Here is a 21,624-nt window from a genome sequence, read left to right as displayed (position 1 = left end):
GTATTGCTTGCTTCTTTCCTTCCCTTTCTTCATTTATTTCTTTCCTTTTATTTCTTTTCCTTTCCTTCCATCCTTTTATTCTTTCCTTTTATTCTTTCTTTTCCTTCCTTTCTTCGTTTCTTTCTTTCTTTGTTTCTGTCTTGCTTTCTTTTTGTCCTTCATTCCTTTTTTTTATTTGGGGGGGGTAAAAAAGGCTAGAAAAATAAACTTGCGCCTTTTTTAAATGTTTTCTTTATTTTTTGGGACCAGTAGATTTTACGTTCGGACCAGTAAAAATTTGAAAAACTGGGTATCTACTGGTCCGACATGAATAGGTTGGACCAGTAGAAAAAATAGGTTAGTGTGGAGCCCTGCCAAATGACTCTGGAACAAAATGTGTAATTCAATACTGAGAAATGAACAAAATAATCACGGAATTCCATAAAATGTTGTGTATTTTTCCAAACAATCTTAAAACACTGTCCCACGTTAGGCCACATATGCCCTTTTATGTGGGTGATCATCAGAATTACAGGTTTTCAGCTAAAATTTCATGATTTATCACAGATGAGTTTATTTCAATGTACCAGAACTACATGTACCATAATCTACATGCATGATGGTAATAAAGATAAATGAAAGTACGTGTAGTTGCAGTAAACACTGATTTCACAAGAAAGTGTGTAAAACCAAGCTTAATTGTCACTATATCATCGAGGATCTAGATCTGGTACAGCTACATAAACTGAACTTTGTGAATTCTTGAAATCTACGCTGAAAAATGTTCACACTGAAGATCACTAACACAGATACATGTACATGTAAGCGCACGTGGGACAGTGTATTATTATTGCTTTGAATGTCGGCCCGACGCTTGGCCCGAATCCCGTGCTTATTTGCTAGTTTCTCCGCAATTACACAATTTCTTCCAGAATCCTTTGGCACTTTTTAATACAAACAGCCACTTTGGTGGTCATTTATTGGATTCTGTACGAACTCATTATGAAATCGTTACCACAACTGGAATTTATCATTAACCTTGATTTTAAAGACTTGATCATAACTGTTTGCTGCAACACCCTTTAACATTGAAGTGAATAGGCATTTTCCAGGCCATTTTTTATTCATTTTCCCATGTTAATGGTGTTCATTTTACCTGACAGCTTGGATGCTTCTTAAAGGGGAAGTTCACCCTGACAAAAAAATTATTGTAAAAATAGCAGAAAAAATAATAAAAAATATTGACAAAGGTTTGATAAAAATACATCAAGTAATTAAAAAGTTATTAGAATTTCAATTATTTGATTTGTGACGTCATATGCGAGCAGCATTCCTACATAGCGAATGGTAAAAAATCAATGAAATGTCATTTTCTCAGAAAATTGAAAATGGTTTTCACTGTACCTTTTGTATATCAATAGACAAATCATTTCACACCCGATCATGAATAGAAAACAAAATTAAGTCATCAGGAACCATACAAAATTTGAAATTCATGCATTTTATATTACATAACACATGGGGCAGCTGCTCGTTTATGACGTCACAAATCCAAAACTTTGAACTCTAATAACTTTCTTACTCTTTAACGGATTTTCCTCACACCTTCACCAATATTTTTTACTATTTTTTCTGCTATTTTTACAACAAAGTTTTCTTTAGGGTGAACTTCCCCTTTAAGGCGACCGCACATCTTGCGACTGGTCTGCGACCCGATTTCAGAATAAAATGTAGTAGAATTTGTGCTAATATTGAGACTTGGAATATCTTACTGTGTAATGTTCTAAATCATTGTATGAATACCTATGTTCAAATCTGTGACTATACTATCGTCCTTAAAATAAAAGCGGATTTAGTATCCAGTCGTAATGACGTCATAGCAGTCATACGATTGACTACGATTTGAAACTAATTTGGCCTTTACTCCAAAATGAGGGCTTGCAGTCTTTCAAAGTGGTTATATTATTATTCTTTCAATTAATTTTAACCTCAAATAAAATTATATGTTCCATTCACATCTTCAGAAAATGAGCAAAATGCGATTTGTTCTAAAATCGGATCGCGAACAGTCGTAAGGTGTGCGGTGGCCTTTAGATAGAAAAGAAGTAGACTGAATTCTTTGAGGTCCTATCTGAGGGACCTTGGGAACGTTTCATGAAAGGACTTGTCGTTTTATCCTTCAAGTCCTATTTCATCTGACAGTTGCCATAGTAACAGTGTTTTTCAGCCAATCAAAGTCAAGGAAGTTGTCAGATCTGACGACTTCTTGGATGAAAAATGTTGATGAAGTGCTCCGCTGGGCCCTGTTGCATATTATGGTAACCTTGCCATCCTATGGTAACGTGCAGGGAATCTTTGATTTTGATTAACTGTTGATCATCGTTACCATGGTAGTCTAGTAGTAACCATTGGATGGCAAAGTTATCATTTTTAAGTTTTATGCAATGGGGCTCTGGGGTGGTATTCTGAGATCCATTTCATCTCAGACGAAATAAAACATTTTATCGCCCTTAAAATCGGTGAGATAAAAATACCCTTAAAATCTCTCCGTATTGGTATTCTGAGAACAATTTTATACATGTATTCAATTTATCTCTGTAAGACACAACTACTTTTTCATCAATATCCAATTAGAAACGCGCTTTTATAGCTCTCTCGTGTCACTCAACCAATTTAAATCCATTCCGCCAGGTGTGGCAAAGGGGACAGATGCGTTAATTTATTGACTTCAAATACGCTTGTGCGTCTTTACAGAGATTTCTTTTTAACAAAAAGGACAATACTCTCATCTTTTTTCGAAGTCTCTATCGCATCTTTTCAAGCATCATTTCAAAGACAATATTAGTCAAAAAAGGTCTTATGAAATACTTTCTGATTGTACAGGAATAACATTGAGGTGTTATTCTCAATAAATATATAATTTTCCTTCATTTTCATGTCAACATTTGGGGTTAATTCACCTAGAAATATTGGTGAAATCAATGTCGCGGAGATAAAATAGCCCCTACCCTCTTTTAGGTTTATTTTATTTATTTCTTCCAAGTAACTTGGGCGCAAACATGTCATCATCCGCGTTGCAATACCCAGATACGTGATGGGTATGTCTACGCTGCCACTGCTCTGTTGTTGCGTATCATCATACCTCCAGTTTAAACACCTTTATGGCGTCTTTTGGAGGATTCCTACCAAGTACTTGCCAGCCAGCAAACAAGTGCACCCAGCGGAGAGAACTGTCTGTTGCTCTGACTCGACTCTGAGCATGCATGTTGAGTGGGTTTACACTACACGTCAGCCACTCACACAACATGCGAGGTTAGTAATACTAACCTCGCACAACGCATGTGGTTTCATAGTGGACTTTGACGTTTTCATTCATCACACGAATGTGAGGGAATTAGAAACGCCAAACGTTTCAGTATTTCTCCACTAATGATTTCTTTTTAATAAATTTAGTTTAAAAAAACAAAATGAAGTGGAAATTATTTATAAAACTGTTTTTATCGCTTACCTCCAAGTCTCAACCAGGATACTCCGTTCGATCCGTCCTTAATACTGCGGTGGAAAGTACGCAAACAACAATCGAAAAGCAATTTTTCGTATCGAACATTCTCAATTCAAGTCGTCAGCGCGTAATAGGAAATTGTACCAAAAATCAACAGGTTGCATCTCATGTATATACTTATTGGTAAAGTACGCCATCTTTTGACAAGATGATGATGAAAGTGGATTGAACGAGCAAGAAAATAATGCTGATCGCCTAGAATGCAGCTAGCTTGCAACACCGTAAACAAAGGTACGGTAGGCACTTAAGAACCAAGTTTGAAAGGACACTCGTAAAATTATGTCACTCTCGCGATGAATATTCATTAGATCCGGTTGTGCATGTTCAATACAAACTCTCTGCATGCATGCACTCGGTGTGTATTGAACACGCACGACCACGATCTAATGAATATTCATCGGCCAGAGTGACATAATTTTACGAGTATCCTTTCAAACTTGGTTCTTAAGTGCCTACCGGCTTGGTGAATAATATCGCGCGCCCTCTTTAGGCAAAAGTTGATATCAACGCTGACCAGGAGGCATCTACGTGAAGATCACGAAAAATGCTCTTATTTTATTAAAACAAACAACAAAAGAATTCAACAAACGGTCCATATGGTTCGGTAAGTATTATAGAAAAATCATATTTCATAGCTATGATGTAAAGTCATAGTTATTTTAGTAAAGATGGTGTGAAAGATTCGCGTGCACCAGGTGCATATGTCATATGAATCCTTCACACACGAGACGATTTGAAACCATGAGTGCACGTCAGCATGCCGCAACGCCCAGTTGAACTTTGGTTGGCATGCCCTTTGGTTTTTGTTGTTATTTGATGAGTGAAAGACTTCTCACAAATTTAGGCTTGATCTATTTTCATCACATCCGTGTTAATGACATTGTGCACTGTGTGCAGTACCAGTCAGTGAGTGTGATACTGAGATGTGATCGGCTGGTGGCAGCAGCGCGCAGCGGCAGTCACTCATGGGCCATGGCAGTCGAAAAAATGAACACAACTCACACTCAATCATGAAATACTGGCAGTTTCTCACACAAAATCACATTTCTGAAAGGAAAGTTACGCAAATAATGATGTATATTTATCATAGCAAGCTAAAGGATATAATAACGTATACGAAAGTGATTTCTTACTCAGTTAGAACTCGTTCTTTCATCACGAGAAATGTAAGAATTATGGGCCGAGCACAGGAAGAAGCCATGTACAAAGTGAATGGGTAAAATTTGCAGTGTTGTTGTCTACGGGGTTTCGCTGATCTCATTCTTATTTCGTTTGTATTCCCGTTTACAGCCGCGCTGTTGAACAAAAAGGACTAGAGTCAGCGAACTACACACAGCACAAGCAGTTGCCTCTTTCTTGCATTGATGTACTAGTAAAAGCGGGAGGGGGGGGTTTCATTTTTTTTTTAAATGGTAGTGATTTTATTTACCTGATTGCTAAGAAATTATGAATACTTGTAAGCAAACATCCATCTCAGTTCAGTATATTTCCCTTTCTTTCTTTTTAAAATGTGCATCATATCAGGCAATATGTTTATCTAAGACACCAGAAATGCACCATAGGCTCTAAATATTGGTTTAAGACAAAAAACTTAGGAAAAAGACTTAGGCCTACATCCGGGGAGGCGTTTCATCAATATTTTCGTCCGACAAGTTGTCAGATCTGACAACTTTCCTGGATTCTGATTGGTTGAGAAGCACTGTTACTATAGTAACTGTCGGATAAAACAGGACTTGTCGGATAAAACGTCTGACAAGTCCTTTCATGAAACGCTCCCCCGGTCCCTAAATGGAGAGATTTGCTTAGTTACAGTTGTGGTTTGATTGGTTTGAAGATTTATTTACTGTTTCATTTGACATAATGTATATAGATTGGCCCTGATCAATATCATTGTTTTATTTTCCCTTAATATGTCACGTATTTCAGTTGTATGGATGAGTCATTATGAAAGATTTCTGCCTAAATGAGACAGAAAATCGTGTACACACACACACAGGTCACGGAGTGACCCTGAGTGCAAACAGCTGACTGTGTTACAACTTAGGGGTGATACATTTTCACAATAGGGGTGAGGCAAACTCACTGGAGGGACTTTAATTCACTTATAACAAAGAAATGTGTACTACAGTACTCCTGTTGAATGCTCTGATGGAAATTATATGAGTTTCACATTCATTTGAACGGGAGGACAAGATTATTGCATATATCGAGTGCATTATGCATAAATCATATACCATTGCGACCCCTGCCTGGCCGATGGTCCAGGCATGACGATCCTGAGTGACGTCACCGATAGAGACCTCAAATGCCAGGAGAGCCTATTCGATAACTGACTTCATCTAAAAACACGTATTGAAGATAACATCCAATGGGGAAATGGCTTTCATTTTCATGAAATATACATTCCGTTCCTCAATAAATCTTTAACCCCGTCGTTAAAGAGGAAGTTCACCCTGACAAAAAGTTTATTGTAAAAATAGGAGAAAAAATAATAAAAGATATTGCCGAAGGTTTGAGAAAAATTCATCAAATAATTAAAAAGTTATTAGAATTTCAATTATTTGATTTGTGACGTCATATGCGAGCAGCATTCCTACATAGCGAATGGTAAAAAAACAATGAAATGTCGTTTTCTCAAAAAAATGAAAATGGTTTTCACTGTAACTTTTGTATATCAATAGACAAATCATTTCACACCCGATCATGAAAAGAAAACAAAATTAAGTCATCAGGAACCATACAAAATTTGAAATTCATACATTTTATATTATACAGTGCGTCCCAGAATAAACGAAACCGAGATTTAGCGATCATTTTTCATAACTTAATCATAAATAGAATAGACAAATGACCTATCAATTTAAAGCTGAGAATCTCCTCTTTCATCTGATATTACTAAGGTTATTTCTCATTCACGCATGAGTGAGCAAAAACAATTTGAAGAAAGGATACCAAAAACTCATTTGGCGGGGGGTATCTGGGTTTCAAAAAGAAAACCACATTTCTGAAAAGTTCAATATCTGCTCTTTAATTTGGTGCCTAAATTACAGAAAATGGTCAAGAAATAAAAAAGTTCTGGTCATTTGAAATAAGGCTTGTATTTTCATAATTTCATGAGATAAACGTGTTTCCACCGGTTTCTCACAGAAGCTTTCGTATGGTGAACAAAAGATTTAATGCATGGCTGATCGTCAACAAAACAGAGTGTCGAGAGAGTTTGAAAGCCAGCCTGGAGAACCTCTTCATTTTATGAAATTATTGAAATTCAAGCCTTATTTCAAATGACCAGAACTTTTTTATTTCTTGACTATTTTCTGCAATTTAGGTATCAAATTAAAGAGGAGATATTGAACTTTTCAGAAATGTGGTTTTCTTTTTTAAACCCAGATACCCCCCGCCAAATGAGTTTTTGGTATCCTTTTTTCAAATTGTTTTTGCTCACTCATGCGTGAATGAGAAATAATCTAAGTAACATCAGATGAAAGAGGAGATTCTAAGCTTTAAATTGGTAGGTCATTTGTCTATTTTATTTATGATTAAGTAATGATAAATGATCGCTAAATCTCGGTTTCGTTTTTTCTGGGACGCACTGTATAACACATGGGGCAGCTGCTCGTATATGACGTCATAAATCCAAAATTTTGAACTCTAATAACTTTCTTACTCTTTAACGGATTTTCCTCAAACCTTCACCAATGTTTTTTACTATTTTTTCTGCTATTTTTGTAACAAAGTTTTCTTCAGGGTGAACTTCCCCTTTAACTGCCCATTCATTCTCGAGCAATGGGGGAATGAATACAGAGTGTCTCAAAGTTTGTGTGAAAAAAGGTGCATTTTCCATAGAACTTCTGCCAAAAAGCAATGCGTAAGGGAAAGATTAGCCCCAAAACACGAATAGATGAGTTAATCAAATGGGATGAATCATGAAAATCAGTGAAATATAGTTTCTCCTGTACTCATTACTGAATACCCCGACTTGATACGATTAATTTTTCCCCCTCTCCATCAACTTTTAAGAAAAAAGGTGCATATTTTCATAAAAATATTATGTGTTATATCGACGGACGCCCGTGCGTACGAGCAGGAGGAAGTCAAATGTCTCGTATTTTTCATAATGTTTTTGTTTGTGTATTAGGTCTATTGTCTAAATATGTCAAGGTGCACTTGTCACTAGCACTGCTTACAAAGTTGCTACATCCATTGTGCTGTTAATTTATTTTTTATAAAATTATGCTTTTATCTTTGAAAATAAATGTTTCAGAATTAAATTAAATTGAATAGGAATTGCAATTGAATTGATGTTTGCTTGTTTATTTTCCGATTATTAGAAAACACAATACATACACACACACACACACACACATATATATATATATAACATAAATAAATAACATAAATTTCATTAATTGAATTAAACAAAATGAATTGCAAATATGTTGAATAGATAAAATAAATGAAATAATCGAAAGGAGTACCCATTTCAGAGAATGCTCTCCAAAAGAGCATATGGAAATTTCAATTGGGCGTAGGCCTATGTCAGTATATGGCAATATTCAAACCAATCATAAAATTAATCATAGCTCATGAAATCCATTTATGAATGAAAACCTTTAAGTTAATACGGGCATATTAGTCTAGACATATGTTATTAAATGAAAGGGAACAAAAATAAAGTAAATAATTAATGACTTAAATGAACTGCGTTTATTAACAAACGGATGCAACTTTGAGGAATGAGTTTAGTCATGAAAGAAAAATTATCTGAAATGAAAAAAAGGAAAAGAAAAAAAGAAAGCCAATTAAAAGAATAAAGCTAAGAAAGAAAGAAAGAAAATGAGAGAAAGAAAGAAAGAAAGAAAGAGAGAGAGAGAGAGAGAAAGAAAGAAAGAACGAAAGAAAGAAAAGAAAAAAAGAAAACAAGAAAGGAAGAGAGCGGGCGGGGGATGCAACCGAGCCATTTTTTTTTGGGGGGGGGACATGCACAAAATGTTTGATGGTCGTGTAAGCCTACATGCTTTCGTTTACTGAAAAGGAGGGCTACAACTCCCCCGGGCCGTCGTTTCGCGGCCCCTGGAATGATTTTTTTTTATGCTTTAAGTTTTTTCTTCCAACCCTGGCTTATAATAGCCCAAGTCTAAAGGTAAACTGCGGAGTTGAATAACAGCAGGAATAGCCTGTGACGCCTGAATGCTTCTTCAAAAAAAAAACAGATGAATGAATCAATAAAGCGAATAAACAACAAATAATTAATTAGTATAAACTGGTAGAGATAGATAGATAAATAGATAGATAGATAGATAGATAGATAGATAGATGGATGGGTGGGTAGATAGATAGATAGATAGATGGATGGATGGATGGATGGATGGGTGGATGGATGGATGGGTAGTTAGATAGATGGATAGATAGATTGATAGATGGATAGATAGATAGATAGATTGATAGATGGATAGATAGATAGATAGATAGATAGATAGATGGATGGATGGATGGATGGATGGATGGATGGGTGGGTGGGTAGATAGATAGCTAGATAGATAGATAGATGGATGGATGGATGGATGGATGGGTGGATGGGTGGGTAGATAGATAGATAGGTAGGTAGGTAGGTAGGTAGGTAGGTAGGTAGGTAGATAGATAGATAGATAGATAGATAGATAGAAAGATTATGAACAAAAATTTAAAAGAAAAGTGAAAAAGGTACTTGAATACAAGAAATAATCCTATCCGAGGGACCATACCTTTTTGCATCCTCGCTACAGCAGGCGTAGAAGATGACGTCTGCTGTTCCTCCGCTGGTTTCGGTTCCAGGGTGATGGCTGATGGTAGGTTCGAAGAAGAAACAAGGAACTACCTGAAAAGAAGATGAATAGCCATAGAATTATCCATTGTGATTTCCCCTTTCATCATATTTTTGATAAAAAAATATTTGGGCGTCGCCAGGTTATATGGACTTTGTTTATTCAGAACATCAGGAGGGTGATATTTGTGTCTTTCACCCTTTCATTCGGTCATCCATCCATCCGTCCATCCATCCATTCATACATTCATTTATTTGTTCGTTCGTTCATCCATCCATCCAAAAAGTCAGTGCATGCTTTCTCATTCATCCATCCATACATTAATTCAAGATATACATCTCACATCGGGCGCAGCGGAACGTCTTAATTTGAAAGAAAGTATGTTTGAGGGGGGCTGACCACCCCCCCCCCCCCACCAACACTTTTTTTACTATAAAATAAATAAAACGTAAAATTGACCATCTGATTGGGAAGGGGGGACCCCCAAAAAAACTTTCAGACCACTTTAGAAGGGAGGACCCAACAGCTACCTCGATGTTTGTTTGTGAATGAATAACTTGACAATATATTGCCTAATAATGAAACTTGTCGTAAAATTACTTGAAACAAATAAAACGAATTAAAAGTTTTACAACATTTGTACACAATCGATTTTGAAGTCGTTGAGTTAAACCTACAATATTATGTGTGTGGGGATTTTTTTTTGTGAGGGTGGGGAGGGGGGGGGGGTGGTGAGCTTGTCTCCGTCCCCCTTCCACGGAACAGCGCTTTCCATGCATGTCTGTATGTTTAGTAGGCCTAAAAGAAAAAGTTGGGCTATAGGAAAGAAGCGAATAAGAAAATGAAATATATATATATTAAAAGTTTATGTAGGACAACTGGAAGCGGCGTATAAATGAGTGAAAAAAAAACGAGGGGCACACGAGGCAAGATTTCTATATAAAGAACTGCGAGAAAGCAGAGTTATTGACTTTTTAATACAAATATCAAATTTTGAGAGATTTTGACATAAGAAAATAATGTCAGGTGTCACTCTCTTAGTTTTCTTTTCTTCCCTTTCTCCTTTTTGCTTAGCATATTTTTTTCGGAGGGGTGGTCCCCACGCCACCCTATCAGTACCAGTGGCGGATCCAGCCTTCGCCAAGGGGGGAGGGGCGGATTTCTTTTTTCAGTCATATTTTCCCCGATCGGAGGCAGGAGGAAGATTTTTTTTCTGAAGGGGTAGTTCTAATAGTCACTTCTGAGTTTTATTCTTATAAATCATCATAAATATATGATACTATAATCCTTATTTATATAATGCGAGTGCGAAGCTCGAGCTAATTTTTTTTTTGGAAAATTTTATTTATTTTTTCCTCAAATTTGAACATTCGATCTGGGCAATTTTTGTCACCCTGAAAAAGGTGTGTATGCAACTAAATAATTACTACAAACGCGAAGCGCGAGTATATATGAAGTGATGGGAAATGTACCTGTTAAAGACTGCTTGCAGTTAGCCATGAAGACGTTGCATATTTCAATAATCAAAGAATGCGAGCGCGAAGCGCGAGCTGAAAAATATGACATTTCTTTATAAAGAATGGAAAATTTTAATCAATTTTCATAATTGTGAACAGGATAGATAAATAACTCATTGATGCGAGCACGAATTAAGTGACAGCGAGAAAAAAATCGAGATTTAGACCTAACAAATGGGACACTCTCAGGCGCGTACGCAAGGGGGGGTTTCGGGGGTTCAAACCCCCCCCCCCTTTTCGTTTCCTTTTTTTTTTTGCTTGTCTCCCCAGAGGTCGGTCTGGTCAAGGAGTTATCGGGCAAGCGCCTGATAACTCCTTGGTCTGGTTACGGACAGTTCCCCTACCCAATAATGTATATGACAGCAATAATGAACAGAATCTCATGTTTCCGACGAAAAACACAGAAAAAATTTCCGCTCGCTTCGCTCGCTCCATTTTATTATATCTTTTATTTCCGCATGTCGCCGACATGATCACGGTATCGCCATTAACAAGGCCATACATGATTATCATGATGTATACTTATGAATACAAGTGAACCAAGACAAAGACATACGTTTTCTTACAAAATATGTTTTACCAATATGAAAACCAAAATGACGAAAAACGCTAAAATGTCGGTTAGCTCGCGGCGCTCGCTCGTAATAATTTATGAAATTCCATAAGTATCTAGTCTCCTGTTCAAGGCCGTATTATGAGTGTTACGAATAGAAGGACATGTAGCATCGACTAATACTTGATTTACTAACAAACTATTGACAAGAAATGTATGTTTTGACGGGAAAACGCGAAAATTTCGGCTCGCTTACTCCGCTCGCTCGTAATCATTTATGAAATTTCTTAAGTTTCTAGTCTCTTGATCAAGGCCATATCATGAGACTTACGAGCAGAAGGACATGTATCATCAACTAATATGTAATCATTACCAACAAGCTATTGAGAAGAATTGTATGTTTTGACGGAAAAAGGCAAACATTTCGGCTCGCTTGCTCCGCTCGCTCGTAATTATTCATGACATTTCTCAAGTTTCTAGTGTTCTGATCAAGGCCATATCCAGGCGCGTAGCCAGGGGGGCGGTCGCCCCCCCCAAAAAAAAAAAATGTCCCCATAAAGAAAAAAAAGAAGGGAGGGGAGAAAAGGAAAAAGGAAGGAAGGAAAGGGAAGAAAGGTAGCTTTGTGTTTTTTTTTTATTCTTTATTTTTTTTCTCAAAAGAGAAACTCCTTCACTCTTCTTGCTTTAAATTCATATATGAATTTTGCTTTGACACTTAAGTTTCTTTACATTCAAAATGAAGCGCTTCAGGATAAGTCAAAATATTAATCATCCTTTATTATATAGATAGATAATTTCAATAAATCACAGAAGTTTCAACTTTATGCGCACTATTTTCCTTGTAATGAAGTTCAATAATCTTAGAAAATCAATTGAATTAGAGACGATCGGGTATTAGAGATATCTACATTTGATGAAACGTCCGCCCTTTGAAATCTCAGAGTTTCATTGCTCATCGCGGGGAGGATATCTTCCTCTACCAATCTTCTCCTCTGTTTTGCGAGTTAAAAATATGCACTGATGCTAAATTGTTTGTAATCAAATCTGATCTTTCCAAAGAAAGTTTCAATATATCTTTGAGAATACCCTTTTCTCGGGACCCTTTTTATTACAAGAAAAATTGAAAAATCACTTTAGCTTCCGCGCTTCGCGCGGAGTTATTATCATTTTAATTTCCTCCATTGTATACCTCTTTTGTGCGTTTACAATCACTTTTGAAAACAAGGTTCAAAATCGCAATATAGTCAACCGAATTGGAGGTACTAGAGACAAGAGAAACGGCTCCTTTTCATTTTAATTTATGAAACACTAAAAGATTCGCGCTTCGCGCGGGAGGAGGAAACTCCCCCTCCCTGCATCCACCCCCTAGGGAGCGCGCTTCGCGCGCTCTGTAAGTGTTGGCACGCTTCGCGTGCATTTACCGCCCCCTCCAAAATGAAATCCTGGCTACGCGGTTGGCCATATCATGAGTGCTACGATCCGAAGGACATGTAGCATCGACTATGATACCAACAAACTATTGACAAAAAGGTTATGTTTTCAACGCAAAAACGAGAACATTTCTGCTTGCTCGCGGGTCATGACCGCACTGTTACATACCCATCCCCACTTAAATGTTATTGTCTTATTTGCAGCGCTGAAAAAAAAGAAAAAAAATCATCACCTCCCCCCCCGCTCATCACTTTTTAGAGACTGGGCGGGAGATTAAAAAAAAATCAGCTCCAACCCCCCCCCCCCCCCTTTCAAAAATCCTGCGTACGCGCCTGGACACTCTATTCATGTTTTGTATAATTGGTGCGAGCACAAAGCGCGAGCAGAAAATGTTTGATATTTGTGATCTGAAACTGGATAATGATTTAAATAACAAACAACAAATGGAGCATCTGAATAAAATATGTGCGCGTGTGTTCATATCTAGACCTAGAATCTTGGCATTAATTCTAAATAGGCCTATATTTTATTATGAAAATTAAAGCGAGCGCAAAGCGCGAGCTTAATCTTAAAAAAAGAGTCGATTTCAGAACTATATTTCAAGCACATAGGAAAACTGTGAGGTGGATATGGATCGCACTTAATAAAGAGCTGATATTTTTCATTATTACTACTTTAAATTTTGAGATAGGACCGGGACATCCTTACAGGACATGTCATCGTCTTGCTTAGCGCGAGGTGAAACAAAAGGGACAATTAAATTATCAAATTAATATCTTATTAATTAATGCCTAATGAGGGCGCGAAATATGATGATATTATGGCCTGAAAACTTGACATTTCAAGCACCTATGTAACTATAAATAATTATGATGCATCAGTTAATATATTTTTTACCATTAATGCAAGCGCAAAGTGCGTGCCAATTTTTTTGATAAACTGTCATGAAAAGGGGATTTAAGCAGTTTGTTGTATAATCAATATTGAGACACACATAACCCGCCTATCAAAATGCAAGCGTGCAGCGATAGCTGATACGTTTTGACAATCAGACCTGAAAAGGGATATTTTGAAAACTTTATGGGATACACGAACCTGATAAATCAAAATTTGCTCGCGCTGCGCGCTCGCAGAAAATGTCCAGAAGATAAAACTTACATTTTTACAGAGCATTTAAAAAAAATCAATTTGCAAATCACACAAAACAATGCAAATACGATTTCCGAGGTAAAATATGTTTGTATATTGCCTTCCAAACTTGATATTTAAAATCCATATTGAACAAGATGTGGACATCACAGGTTCGAAATGCGAGCGCGAAGCGTGAGCGAAAAATTTATGAAGTAACATGATAGATTCTTTTTATTTTGCAAGTCTTTCCTTCATCCTATTTTATTCGCTCGTCTTCCTCCTCTTCTTTTTTCTCCTCTCTTTTCCCTCCTTTTTTCCTTTCTTTTCCTTTTTTTTGCTCCGCCAATAGGGGGGGGGGGGGTGCGGGCCCCTCGCCCCCCCCCCCCCGATCCGTCTATCAGTACACCAGTGAAGCAATGGTACCATTAATCCGATCTACATTATATATAGCTACATGCCAAATGTGATCAAAAGTCAGACATGTCAGATTCAGATCTTTAGAATTTCTCTCTGTATAGACATTGAAAATACTTTTGCTTACGCTATATGCAAGCTTATTCAAAGTATTTTTTTACATAGAGCCCAAAATAACATGAATATCTTCATGATTATGACGACATATTATCATTCTTTCTTTCTTTTTGTACAAACTTGGGGCCTACTACTATTCCATTGGTTACAGCGCGGCGCAAACTTTTCCATGACCATAGCCATCTAAAGTTTTGTTTCTCGTTACGAAACTTTTAATTGTAAGCACTTTATGCTGCAATTAATATACTCACCAGACGCGAGGACGGAGCTACTAATTGCTGCTTATGTTTCTAATTCCTCAGTAATCATCCATTTTGGATAGTAATGATGGATTTCAGGAACTAATTCAATTATAATATCCAATACTATAGCGAATGACGATAGTTTATATGAACTAATGTGCACCACTCAATCTGTAATCCTAAAACAGTGACGCAAGCCAATGCCGTATGCACTAATCGGCTAAATATCGAGGTTTATGGGATTTCGTTGAACTTGGGCTTTGAGCCATGATCACGGAATACTGTTAATGTTTCCGATTATACTTGTGCCAGCGTTAAACGATTAAATAATATATTTGCCAGCTAGTGCAAAATCCCGAATCCTTTGCACTTATAGGCAGAGTATCAAAGTATTGAATGTGAAACAGTGGTTTAGGTTTGAAGATCACGAAAGTTGGTTTCGAAAACGAAGAGCTGAAATCATTTCATACAATGAACAATAGTGGTTCAATATTTCCTTTTGTAGTCTACGATAGGCAGCCAATAGTAGAGAAGAACATATAGAGTCATATATCCATCAGCTGAAACAACGATTCAAATCTCCGAACATCAATCGAACAATCGAATTATAGCATTATAGCCTCAGCGGGTATTTCACTCCATAAGTAGGATGAGCAATACTTCACACAATTATTTTATATCTCCATCATGATCTTCTAATCCGAGTAAACGCAATATATTTCCGTTTTCTCCAAGAAAGTCAATCGATAAAACTCTATCAGTGTTAGGTTTCTATATTCCGTTCTCGAATGTTTGAAGAAAGTGCAGAATAGAGTTCCTGATCTAAGTCGGTGACATCCTTCCACGCGGAGACAAAATACAGATCCAAGATTCTAGAAGCATCTCAAAATCATTAGCGCGGATTTGTAACATAAATTCCATCTCCTTCCATTGCCTTATTATCATTCTTTTAATGTGACAGTCGTCTGCGCTAGCTGGCCAAGCCGTATCGCGATTCCTGCGATAATTTTAAGGTTCCGTTGCCAAGTCGACACGTTATGGTGACGACATGAAATGAGCCATGAAAGTTCTTCAACCCCAATGAAGGGACAAAACAATTCTACATGATTTTACAAGGAATATAGTTCTATGAATTTATTTCTTCAATGTCTTTTTATGCTGAGGTAGATTGATTGATTTGATTAATTGATTGATTGATTGATTAATTGATTGATTGATTTTATTTGGCAAGTCACCATAACATATATAGCATTAAAAAATATATATAAATAACAGGGTTGCACAGGATGACCCACGAAAGCTCGAAAGCTTATTTCCTGTGGATTTTTTTTAAATAAAAAAAGGGTTCACTAAATGGAGATTATTTTAGGTCAAGAGAAATTTGAAAAGCATAAAAAGGGTTTCACTGCAAAATGAGGGTCATTTAGGTCCACATAAATTTGACACGCAAACAATAAAAAAAAAACAACAAAGAAGGGTCTCACTGTAAAATGTAGGTAATTTGGAAAACATTTTGTCAAACCTTGCCAACTGGCGGCCTACCAGAATTCCAGGGGGTGCTGTCACAGCTGCCTATATGGAGAATACTACACACAGCACCCATTCAAAGGCACATATTTGGTAAATATTGTCAGTGTTTAATCATTGAACAATTTCACATGACATTTTTTCCAAACAGTTTTTTTTTTATTATAAATTATTTAACTATTATGCATTTGTAAATTCCTTTTTTTATTTCAATGTTTTTTTTTCAATTAGGTATATTACTATTTGCCTTTACAAAGTCACAAGTTTATTTATATTGGCATACCTAATTGTAAAATTGTAAAACCCGTAGTTTCAACTGAATGAATTTAACAATCAATTTGAAATAAATCAATGTTAACATCAGTACGTGCTCCTATATAATGACATAATGTGATAATAAGTAATCGTTTAAATGTGTGATCATGCTAGTGAAAAGTAATTCCATTGTTTCTTTAATTGTTATCAGGATCTATGCATACTGAATAAGAAGGGGAAGTTCACCCTGACAAAAAGTTTATTGTAAAAATAGCAGAAAAAAGAATAAAAAATATTGACGAAGGTTTGAGAAAAATTCATCAAATAATTAAAAAGTTATTAGAATTTCAATTATTTGATTTGTGACGTCATATGCGAGCAGCATTCCTACATAGCGAATGGTAAAAAATCAATGAAATGTCATTTTCTCAGAAAATTCAAAATGGTTTTCACTGTACCTTTTGTATATCAATATACAAATCATTTCACACCCGATCATGAATAGAAAACATAATTAAGTCATCAGGAACCATGAAAAAATTGAAATTCATGCATTTTATATTAGATAACACCGGGCAGCTGCTCGTTTATGACGTCACAAATCCAAAACTTTGAACTCTAATAACTTTCTTATTCTTTAACGGATTTTCCTCAAACCTTCACCAATAATTTTTACTATTTTTTCTGCTATTTTTACAACAAAGTTTTTATCAGGGTGAACTTCCCCTGCCGATGTTGGCATATTTTTCTATTAAAAAATGCCCACGGGTTTTTTCCACATTACAGCACTAATTTCAAAGAAAATTAATGATTACTATTTATCATTGTGTTTGTAGTATATTTTAAAATTATCATTGCGTTAAATGAAACATGTATAAGAATAATTTTTGTTGTTGAGTAGTTTATGCAATATGTCATGTGTCGAATTATTCATTGATACCTCAGATTGAACGCATTTAAATTCCATTCATTCGAGGAGCTAGGAAGAGTCCTTCAAAGTAATTAATTCTTGGCAATAGGAGCCTCTATATAATCAGGGCAGTCACATTCGTATAGTCATTCGTCTACAATAATATTCAAAGTAGGCCTAGTTATATAGGCCTATACCCCTCTTCATAAGATGTTAAAAGTAAAATTAGCACTGATATTGTGTATTCATTCGTCAGTTAGAATTTTTATTGATTTCATTACAAAAAAATCTTATGTGACTTTTCAATAATGGCATTGGGGGAACGTTTCATCAACATTATTATTTGTCCGACAAGTTGTCAGATCCGGGGCCCGTTGCAGAAAGAGTTGCGTTTAAACGCAAGTCAAAATATCAATCGAAAGTCCCAAATGCGCGCTGTTGATTGGTAGAAAATCAAGTTGCGATTAATTGCAACTCTTTCTGCAACGGGCCCTTGACAACTTTCCTTGATTCTGATTGGCTGATAGTCACTCTTACCATAGTAACTGTCGCATAAAACAGGGCTTGTCGGATAAAACGTCCGACAGGTCCTTTCATGAAGCGCTCCCCTGGAGAAGGGGGGGGGGCGCATGGGGGCACTTTCCCAAGAAAAAAAAGCTCCAAGACGGCCAGGCGATAAAAAATACAAAAGTGAAAGAGGGAGAGCATAAAGAAAATGGAAAGAAAAGGGTGAGATGTGATATTATTGTCTAAATACGAAGTCAACTGAACCTACCCAAATTAGATTTTCCTTCAAGATCGCCATTCGCTGAAAGTTTTGCCAGAAACACCTTGATATATATACACCTTAATTGTAATTGACCAATATTTGTCACTGGGTATTTGCATGTTCTCATTATTATATGGAGAAATGAATAATCATGTCAATTAATCAAGCAAATATTTACAAGAGCACTGTTTTTCTTAAATTTCATATATCCGGTTAATCAACAGAGAACGAGACGGCATTTTATTAATTATTATTGCAATGGGTTATTTTATGTCAGAATTAAAAGGTCAGCTCCATCCAACATCGAGTTGATTAAATACATGTCCGAGAGAAAATGTATAATTTTGCAATTGCGAATCATTTATAGGTATAGGGTGTATACCATATATTGTGATTTTGTTTCACTGTTGACAGAAATATATCGCTTTCGAACATGCATGGGTCTAAATGCTTTAGGCCTAAACACGTTATTGTTACTATCGTGTTAATGTTACATACTGTTATGCATCGCATGCTGAATATAGTAAGGATCAAGCCTGATGTATAAGGCTTTAGGATTTTATCAGTCATCCCTCTAAGTCTTGTGTAGTCATGGCTGTTAACTGAATTGATCTTTGCAATATCACGTTGCAGGAAAAAGCACGAGAAACAAAGAGACAAACCCCTCTGACGTAGCCCCTTCCCCCATATGCGACTGAGTCATTGCGTTCTGATGGCGAAGAACGGAAGCCACTTGTTAGGGGTAGCCTGAAATGGTTGAGAATTCAGCGGGGTTGAAATGCCGGGGAAAGGGCCGAGGAGACACATTTTAAGGGTAAATTAAGGGGACAGGGGTATAGGGTAAGGATGCAAAGGGAGGCAAGGGGGGGGGGGGGAGGTTATTGGGTGATGTCACTTGCGTACACTTGAGGGGCCATATCATGCCAAATGAACCCTCGTTTTCACGACCGTCAAGAATAAAGTAGCAAAAGAAAGAATAAAGGAAAGGAAATATGTGAAATATGATATTCTTTTCAGAATGTTCTTATCTCGAAATCTATCACAAATTTAGATCTATTTGTAATAAAAAAAGGTCAACATTTTTGCTCGCTTCCAAAAAAAAATATCACTTTTGAATAGAAATTTGGCTCCATTCATATATGCCCCCCTCTTTTTAGCTCTATCTCGCTACCCTGTATACCGCCCCTAACTTTACAAGAGACCTCAAAGACGGCCATGAAAATGGTTAATCTAGTCCAATTTCAATGTTTTGTCAAGCAAAGACAAATATTCCAAACAAATTCACCCGATATGATCTTGAATGTGAGCACAATTCATCCTGGTAATCAAACGATGTGTATGAAAAATTAGAAAAAGAAGTGGTGAAAATATGGGGGAAAAAAGAAAGACAGGCATGGCGACCCCCCAAAAAAACAATTTATGCATGCTACATTGCCTAACATAATGGGCAGCTGCCCGTTCACAAATAAAAAATCATAATTGTAATAAGTTTCTTAATCTTTTCTTGTATTTTATTGTATTCCTTACTTGTCATTTAGGGCTTAAAATATAAGCACAGGATGCTTTTTCAGAGGTCCTGGCTCATTCTTATGAATTTGCTTACCTTGTAACTTCTTGATTATTTTGATTTGCCAAATGAAATTAAATTGAATCTTATCCATGGTTACAATGAAATTTAAAGGGATGATCCAGGCTGAACATATTTATACTTCAATAAATAGAATCACAGAGTGAAATTCCGAAAATTTGATCTAAATCGGATAACAAATAAAGTTATTGAATTTTAAAGATTTGCATTATTCCGGTGGAAAGGTTCTAGTCATGTCTTCATGAATATTCATTAGGTGGGCTGATGATGTCATATCCCCACTTGTTTTTTTTTTGTATTTTATTATATGAAATTAGGTTTATTCAAAATTGTTCAACCAAGAACTAAAACAACTGGATTGACAACTGATTAAGTGCATTAGTCATTTCTTGCTGCAACTTATTTCATCATAATTGAGACACATCATTTACACGTGTATGAAAAAATGAAATTATGATTTCATGTAGTAACTTAAGGAATGTGACATCATCAGCCCACCTAATGAATATTCATGACGTGCATACTCTGTTTTCACAAAATATTGCTAAACTTTAGAATTCTATAACTGTATTATTTGTTATCAGATTTTGATGAAATTTTCAGCATTTTGCTCTGTGAATATTACTCTATTCATTCAGATATAAATATTCTTAGCACGGAGCATCCCTTTAATGCAAAATCTATACAAGCAAAAAAACAAAGGGAGCCTTAACCTGAAAAATTATTTTGGCAAGTTCAATAGTATTTTATTCATAAAGCAATAACAAAAGCAAATAACATCTCTCATAACCCTATCAACAAATGGTACAGTCCAATGTACCTAATACCAGTACAGCATAATACGGAAGCAACCACTTTCAAGACAGGGGTACAAAGTACAACATCCATAGAGGAAATCTGCATATTTTTCTTATAACCACCCACGCACATGAATGAGCATCAGGTGTTAAGTGACAAAATACCTGTTGGCTTTTAACATTTTTTTTATACACTATACAAATATCTGATTCTGAATTATATACATCCATACTTACAATAGAAATGAAAGATTTAGGAGGGAGAGGGAAGGGGGGGGGGGGTCAGGAACAGTGTCATTACCATATTTCACAGGTCTTAGGGGGTGTAGCAAGAAAATATTTGCGATCAATTGCAAAATGTTCTGTTGCAATTTTACAACTGATAGATCACATTAGTTACAGCAAATCAGATGAAACTTCTTGTTTCAAGGAGCAAATCAGCAATCAATCACTAATTTGCAATTAATTGCAAGACATTTGAGAGATTTAGGAACCAAAAATAGACTTGCAATTGATCACAAGTTTCTTGCAACACCCCATTATTCTCATAATAATCATTCAAATAAAAAAAGTCCACTGAAAAGGAATACAATGGATTTAAAGTATTTTGCCATTTAAAAGAAAATATCAAAATTTTCATGATAAAGCAATGATTTTGTAGTTCCACTGCATTGCCAATTTAACAATTAAGCAATTTATTTCAATCATTTTTTTCAAGAACAATGTCAACTATTTTCAGCAGGTCTCGGTCTCACAACAGTCAAATAAAAAAGTCCATTGAAAAGCAAAAGATTGGATTTTAAGTACTTTGCATTTTAAAAGAAAATATCAAAATTTTAATGATAAAACAAGGATTTTGTGGTTCCACTCATTGCCAATTTAATGAATTAATAAATTAATTCATTTCTTTTTACCACTGTACAAAATTTACTGATAGATTGTAAATGGATGCAGCATGCATAGAATTTTATTACTTTTTTCTAATAGTTTTATGTATTTTTCAGGGCTCTGCATCGTATCAGAAAGTAATT

General features: G+C 36.0%; 1 protein-coding gene across 3 annotated transcripts in view; it reads right to left on the bottom strand.

The window, feature by feature from the left end:
* LOC121416974 (E3 ubiquitin-protein ligase SIAH1) overlaps positions 1–15,671 on the bottom strand; it is a 30,154-nt gene extending 14,483 nt beyond the window's left edge. The window contains exons 1-2 of one of the 3 annotated variants that reach the window (XM_041610515.1): positions 14,757–15,671; positions 9,283–9,395 (exon numbers count right to left, since the gene is read on the bottom strand). In XM_041610515.1, the coding sequence (XP_041466449.1) occupies positions 9,283–9,292 (10 nt within the window). In that variant the 5' untranslated portion in view covers positions 9,293–9,395; positions 14,757–15,671. Of the gene's footprint in view, positions 1–4,674; positions 4,760–9,282; positions 9,396–14,756 lie in introns of those variants that run through there. The other 2 variants (XM_041610516.1, XM_041610517.1) reach the window with 2 other exon arrangements.
* Positions 15,672–21,624: the final 5,953 nt, after the last annotated feature.

Source organism: Lytechinus variegatus, chromosome 6 (assembly GCF_018143015.1).
Source record: "Lytechinus variegatus isolate NC3 chromosome 6, Lvar_3.0, whole genome shotgun sequence".
Classification (NCBI taxonomy): domain Eukaryota; kingdom Metazoa; phylum Echinodermata; class Echinoidea; order Temnopleuroida; family Toxopneustidae; genus Lytechinus; species Lytechinus variegatus.
This window is presented reverse-complemented; position numbering and strand designations above follow the sequence as displayed.